The sequence below is a fragment of the Triticum aestivum genome, chromosome 7D (genome assembly GCF_018294505.1).
Source record: "Triticum aestivum cultivar Chinese Spring chromosome 7D, IWGSC CS RefSeq v2.1, whole genome shotgun sequence".
Taxonomy (NCBI): domain Eukaryota; kingdom Viridiplantae; phylum Streptophyta; class Magnoliopsida; order Poales; family Poaceae; genus Triticum; species Triticum aestivum.
The window spans coordinates 35,609,420-35,616,750 of NC_057814.1; the positions used below are offsets into that span (position 1 = coordinate 35,609,420).

Here is a 7,331-nt window from a genome sequence, read left to right on the forward strand (position 1 = left end):
GTGTGCTCATCAAGTCCTAACTGAAAATCCCAAACTAGACAAACTGCCACAAGTGGGGACGTACTCTTAACTAGACAGTGTACTGAATCAAGAGATAAAATTTCAAGGATCAAGGTGACGCTTATATGTTAAACCTTCGCAATAACATCAAAGCATATGCAACACAATGATAATGCATAAATAAAACATGCAAGTATGTCAGAATCATGTGAAATACAAAAGTTTGCAACTTATTATGCTGCTCCAGGAACCGGTCAATAGTTTCCGTGTTGAACTTTATTAATGTGTGTTATAGACTTAAATTTTCTTTCCCCTCTATGACAAAAGTATCCTACAAAACAAGAGCACCAGGACATGCATACAGGTAATGTATAATAAGTCAGAAATCAGAGCTACAATTAGCACCATATGAATCAACAATCTGAATCACAGTCAACTTCTTTTACCAGACAGAAAGTAAACATCTAGATACAACAATAGCTACAGAGGTACAATGACTAACGGCTAATCTCAAGAATGTATTTAGGTACGATCAAGGTGCTGCATTGTTTGACACAAGAACACACACAGGATCGTTGATAAAAAAATTACGGTAAGGAAAAATGTAACTAACTTCAAATGAAAAACAAAAGGTGGATGCATCTTTGACTTCCTGTTTGGCAGTAACCTAAGTCAACTTCACTTGTTTCTGTATCTTCTATTGTAGATCCAAAGCAATGTATCTTTTAGTCATAACGAGATGCGTGTATTTTTCAGTCATACCCAGCAAAGCAAGCAACTTCCTAGTTACAGAAAGAGAACTTCCATGCTTGCAGTCAGGTTCAGCCTGAATAGATGCAAAAGACTGGAAAATGTCTATGAATGAAATTCTTATAGTTGTTGCATGTAAGGAAGTGCTGCTCTCGAGTGCATCTTCTCTTATCATGCTTCAGGAACAGGCTAATGAAATATCTGAAATTACAACTCCAGAAGCAAAGCATGGGCTAGTGCAATGACAGCATTCAACCACAAGCCCAAGCCTATAGTTAACTAGGCCCGGATCCATTAAACTCTAAAAGGACCCAGAAATGGAACTATCTGCCCTTGTAGAATCCAGTGTCAATGATTGAATCATGGGAGATGCCAAGTCTCATAGATACCAAGTTTGATTTCAATAAAAGGAGAGGGGTATATACAGAGCAAAATGAAATTTATGATCCCAGGTGAGCGAGACAGTTTGGTCTTCTACTTACAGAACAAAACTGACATCATTCTACAGGCCATAAATCATGTCCAGCAGATCGAAATTTCAAACTATGTGCTCATTTCCTATGATCAAATTAGGAACATTTTTAGACATAGCAAAACAGTGGATATCTGAAGATGCAGCAAACTATGAAGAAAAAACGAAGACAATGTAATACAAGAAGATGATTGAGTTAAGACAAGAGAAACTATCTGGAGTACCACTGTAAATAATACAACTGTTTAGTACGATTCTGAAAACATCCAGCAAAGATGCTCTAAAATAAAAATACTACCCCAACTATGAAAAATCAACGCTGCAATGAGATGTGACACAATATCAAAGTCCAGATTGGCCATAGCCCAGCGCACCTTTCAACACTGTTCAGTACTTTGACAAGCGCAAACTGTAGATAAAATTCAGAGACATATAAGCTTATTCACAAATTGAAATGCCAAAATCAACTAGACATAATCAAATTAGACATTCCAAGGGGCAACTTATTGTGTTTGCTGATATGTGCTCATCAGTCCTAACTGAAAATCCCAAACCAGACAAACTGCCGAAAGTGGGGATGTACTCTAACTACATAGTGTACTGATTCTAGGGACAAATTGCAAAGATCAAAGTCCAGATTGGCCATAGCCCAGCACACCTTTCAACACAACAGTTCAGTACTTTGACAAGGGCAAACTGTAGATAAAATTCATAAGACATATAACCTTATTCAAGAATTGAAATACCAAAATCAACTAGACATAGTCAAATTAGACATTTCAAGGGGAAACTTACTGTCTTTGCTGATTGTGTGCTCAATAGTCCTAACTGAAAATCCCAAACCAGACAAACAACCAGAAGTGGCAGTTTACTCTAACTAGACTGTGTGCTGACTCGAGGGACAAAATTTCAAGGATCAAGGTGATGCTTATATGTTAAACCTTCGCAGTACCATCAAAGCATACGCAACACAATTATAATGCACATGAAACTTGCAAGTAGGCCAGAATCATGTGAAATACAAACAACATTTGCAACGTACTGTGCTGCTCTAGGTACCAGCCAGTAATTTCTGTGTTCACCTACTCAAGTGCATTGTAGACTTCAATTTGTTTCCCCGTTATACAACAAAAGGATCCTACAGAACAAAAGCAACAGGACATGCATACGGGTAATGTAGAATAAGTCGGAACTCAGAGCAACAGTTAGCATCATATGAATCAACAAACTGAATCACAGTCAACTTCTTTTACCAGACAGAAAGTATACATCTAGATACAACAATAGCTACAGAGGTACAATGAAGAACAGCTCGTCTCAAGAATGTATTTAAGTACAATCAAGCTGCTGCATTGCTTGACACTCGCACGCACACACACACACACGCACAGGGTGGTTGATACCAAATTACAGTAACGCAAAATGTTAACTAACTTCAAATGAAAAACAAAAGGGTATGGACTAGATACCAGTCTATCGCATTTGTCTTGTGAAAAGCATTTGTCCTGTAGAAGCACATATAACACCTGTGTAGCACTGGCAGGGAAAAGGCCGCCAAATTTTAGTACTCATAGCTCAAATTCATCATCCAACTTGAGTGCCTCAGCTGCAGCCTCCTCCTCATCATCATCAATCGCAAAGTATGGGTTATGCACCTCAGGCCGGAACCTGTACCCAGTGAACACATAGAATGCAAGGGTGGCAATCTCTCCAGCCACAACGCTAGTCCAGAGGTACCGGTACGAGGTGATGGTCACCAGCGCGTACACCACAACGCGCGTGAAGTAAATGTAGCAGATGACAACCACGTAGTACTGACGGAAAAGGGTGAGCTTCATCAGGTTCACTGCCGCTTTCCCGTCAGAGCGGGCAGCCTCCCGGAGGTTCTTGATTGACCAGACAATCGGGAATAGAATGGCGCAGCAGCAGACCACATCCACCAGCAGGAATATCTGCCTCCAGGTGACCCAGTCTCGGGCATACGGCCCAGATTCATCGATGACCACCTGCGCAATGTTGGCCACTACCTGCAGGGGGATGACCACCATGAGCACCTTCTTCTCACGGTCCGCCAGGTAGGGCTTGAGGAAGGACCAGCCAGTGCCGATGAGCACAATGAGCGTGAAGAGCGAGATCCCCTTGAGGAAGCTGAAGATGTAGAAGAGCACATCCCAGCCGTGCGCGGTGCCGGTGCGCTCGATGTAGGACTTGTCCTCGGCCTCGGCGAGGAGGTTGAAGCCCTTGAGCACGAGGACCGCGAGCATGAAGTAGTGGATCCGGAAGACGGCGGTGCGCTTGCGCAGCAGGATGGAGACCCAGCCGGCGGCGAGCGCGGCGTAGACGACGCAGAAGAGGAAGTAGATGGAGGGCAGCGCGGAGGAGCCGACGGAGAGGTAGGCGCGCTGGCCGGTGGCCGGGTCGACGTTGTACATGGCGGAGCTGACGTCCATGGAGACCCTGAGGTCCCCGCCGGCGCCGGCGAGGCAGTTGGCGAAGACGAGCGTGTACTGGCCGGGCTCGGTGACGTGGAAGGCGTAGGTGAAGGAGGAGGAGCGGGCGACCGGGACGCCGGCGGGGTTGGACGGCGGGCGGAGGCGGTCGAAGGAGTAGGCGAGCCTGACGAGGTCAGACTGGAGCGCGCAGGTGACCTCGAGGTCCTGGAGCTGGCGGAGGACGTGCACCCAGGCGTCGAGGGTGGAGAGGAAGAAGCCGAACTGGGAGAGGTCGAGGTCCGGCGAGGCGGGGGGGTCGAAGGCGATGCCGGTGACGTTGAGCTCCAGCACGCCCTGGTTGGAGAAGCCGAACTCGTCGAGCGGGATGATGGTGCGCGGGTCGGCCCGGATCGCCGTGGAGCGGATCTCGGCCGCCGCCGGGGCTGCGAGCGCCAGCAGGACGGCCAGGAGCGCCGCGGCGAGCGGCGGGGCGGCGGCCATCGGCGGCGGTTGGTGCGATCTGGGGGGGAGGGGGGGGGGGAGGGGAGCGGAGACGGTGGGATTTGGGATTTGGTGGGCACGCGGTCGCGTGATTTGTCGGTAAAGGCAGCGAGCGGGCTGAGGGCTGAGGGCTGAGGGCTCATTCGGCTCACAGGATTTCCAAATTACAAAATTGTAGTATCTTCTCTATCTCTATCTTTATCTGTATATATCTTTATCTCTATCTCTAAGTAAGTATTATTAAAGGAGAGTTGATACGATTATCCTCACCTCCTTCCCCTGCATTGGATATTTTCATCTTCACGCGCCCCCCTCCTTGGTTTGAAATAATTTAAATTAAATCGATATTTCCCTGTCCTACTAGAAACAATGTATGTATTAACCCAATCAGATTTCACCAAAATCAAGTCCTGCATTAACTCAATGAAATCAAATCAAATGTTACCAAAACCTCAGCTAATCAAAGCTTTTGTTGTCTTCCCCTACACATACTCAAATCAAACCAAAATCTAGAATATGGTGGTTGTAAGCTTTATGTCGGACATGATTGATGTTGAACCGTTAAAATATGTTGCCCATGTTGCAACACACGGATAATTAGCTACTCCCTCCGACTAAAGTTGCGACAATTAATAGTGGGGGAGGAGTAGTAGTAGAATTGAAATGTCATAATCCTTATAATTTTTTCATGATACCTTACCTAATGCTAAGAATCATTAGAAATTAGGCCAACCCTACAAAATCTAGTACCTTCATTCTCGTGAAACGAATTTTATGCATCAAAAAATTATCTAAGGATAGAAAAACCTACAAACATAATGAGCTTTAAGCAATGTTCAGATCAATTATTGCCTACACACGAGATACTCTTACGTCTAAATAGTTGGAGTACCGTTAAAACCACATAATTTAATTTTTATCTCCTGATGCTAATCTCAAAATAAGCTATCAACAAAAATTTGCAATCAATAAAGAACAACAATCACAAGTTATGGTCTCAGGAGATGAGCCATATGTCTTCTTCTCCTTTGTCCTTTCCTCCCCCTCTCTCATGGCCTTCAGTAGCGTCAAGTCGGGTTGTCGCCTTTCCTCGGTTTGGCATTTTTCTAATACCATATACAATGCATGGTGCTTAAATGGGTTTTTAGAAAAGTAAATCCGTTTTTACTTAAGAATCGATGCTCGTTTTTTAGAGTGCATACGCTTAGTTTAATTAGGCACCTGCTGTAGAAATAAGCATTGGTGTTTAAGAAAAAATAGTCTATTTTTAAGCAACTCTCTTAACATGTTGCATTGTACAGGTCTAATCCCCGATAGGTGCTAACTACCTGACTTCAACTCTCTTTTTTTATAATCATCTCCTCCTGTATTCAATTATAAGGGTAGTAGCATCATTTTACAATCATGAAAACACCGCATCCGGGGGTGAATCCATCCAAACACTAGGAGGAGAGAATCTAGCTATCCTAGCTAGTTCGTGAGCAACTTGGTTATTTTCTCTATTACAATGATCATATAAAACATGATTGAAATCTAAAGCCTTGAAATAACAATCATCAAATATGTCACTTGTGACGGAGGACCAGATACCATCTTTCAAGGATGAAACCACCTCTTCACTATTAGTGTTAGTCTCAATTTTGATGCATCCAACGGATCGAGCTAGGTTCATACCTGGCTTCAACTCTTCATATAAATGGTGGCGGTTATTCCTTTTTAAGTAGTATTTCTTCCATTTTTGGACGGCCAATCCAATTTATTCACTCTGTATATCATATACAAACTAAAAACAATGTGGTATAGTGTGCCAAGTTTATGAATTGCCATTTTCAACTATTTTATCGATATAAAATCTTAGGAAGCTAAGATTAATAAATGGACGGAAAAAATATTTTTCATCCGTTTACTATACCGAGAGCCTAAACATTGTCCCTCACTAAATAAAATATAAAATATCGTCCCTTGACTTGTGCAAAAAAACAGATACTTTTGGTCCCTGATGCAAGTTTTGGGAGGTTTTGTGAAGACGTGAACTGGTTTTGACTTTACAAAAAGTTCATGTAGTCCCCATGTGCGGTTTTTGTACTTAATGACAATCCTTATGGACTCATGTTGCATTGAGATATAGATTTGAAGGAAAGTTCCATTAGCAATGCATGAAGAATATTGGATGAACTGAAGGATGAAATCCATCAACACAAACATATGCCGAGACAAAATAATGAGTGAAAAATCCTATGGAGAAACAATGGCATCAAGTTATGAAGAAGAGTGAATGGATTCAGAATGAATGTCATCTACATATAGTTGTGCATCAAGAATGAGTTCAATGATTGAATCAAATATGATCGAGATGAATTCCATGTGATGAACGAGATGTGATCAAAATGGATTTCATTGGAGGATCTCAAAAGTTGTCATGCTTCAACTTATGAGTTGGACTATAATGGATCAAGATCTTGAGAGGAGATTAAAGATAAATATGATATATATGGCTTGAAGACGATATCATGATGAGTTCATTGAGCCATGGTTGGTCAAGTCGTGAAGCATGTAATTCAAGTGAAGAATTCATCGTGCCTCTCAAGAGATTGTGATGGAGCATGGATAATAGCAAGTGATGACCAATATGATACTCGTGTAGAGAACCCTAATATGGTCATGACAAATTGAGGTATTTATGATAATGTTTTGAAGCAACGAAGTAATGGGAATCATTCAATGTGGCTTTCAAGACATAAATATAGATCATGGAGTAAAGATATAAAGGTTGACCAAGATAAAGATCAAAGATTGAATTCTAAATGGTCAACACATAAGCGCAAATCATGTGCCACATGGTATCGTGTGGTATGGTAAGAATTTGTCATGTGCGCATTGTGTACTAACCTATACCATGTGTTTTCTATGTCTATGTGGGTTAGGTGTTTCTCATGAGCTTGCATTAATAGAAAGATTCCATGTACCGATGAGACGATGATATCAAGCGATGAGGATCATGGTTGACAAGGGCAAGTTCAAGATAGGCATCCCAAAAGATTACATGCTTGAAGCTTGCAACTGATCACGTGATGGGCGTGTGTAGGTAGTCTGTGAGAAGAGGCTTCCCATAGCGTATAGGGGAGCAATTCGGAGTCTTCGCCGAGTTACATGATCAAGATTATCTTCCTACTAGT

General features: G+C 42.6%; 1 protein-coding gene across 1 annotated transcript; it reads right to left on the minus strand.

Annotated features, from left to right (window-relative positions):
- Positions 1 to 2,438: 2,438 nt before the first annotated feature.
- On the minus strand, positions 2,439 to 4,251 carry LOC123165288 (protein CANDIDATE G-PROTEIN COUPLED RECEPTOR 7). Its single transcript, XM_044582916.1, has one exon. It carries the CDS (start codon positions 4,153 to 4,155, stop codon positions 2,791 to 2,793), a length of 1,365 nt encoding a protein of 454 aa, XP_044438851.1. The 5' UTR covers positions 4,156 to 4,251; the 3' UTR covers positions 2,439 to 2,790.
- Between the last annotated feature and the right edge of the window lie 3,080 nt (positions 4,252 to 7,331).

Bases quoted from the DNA above. Each gene is read 5' to 3' on its own strand.
- LOC123165288 (XM_044582916.1), bottom strand. From the start codon at position 4,155: ATGGCCGCCGCCCCGCCGCTCGCCGCGGCGCTCCTGGCCGTCCTGCTG.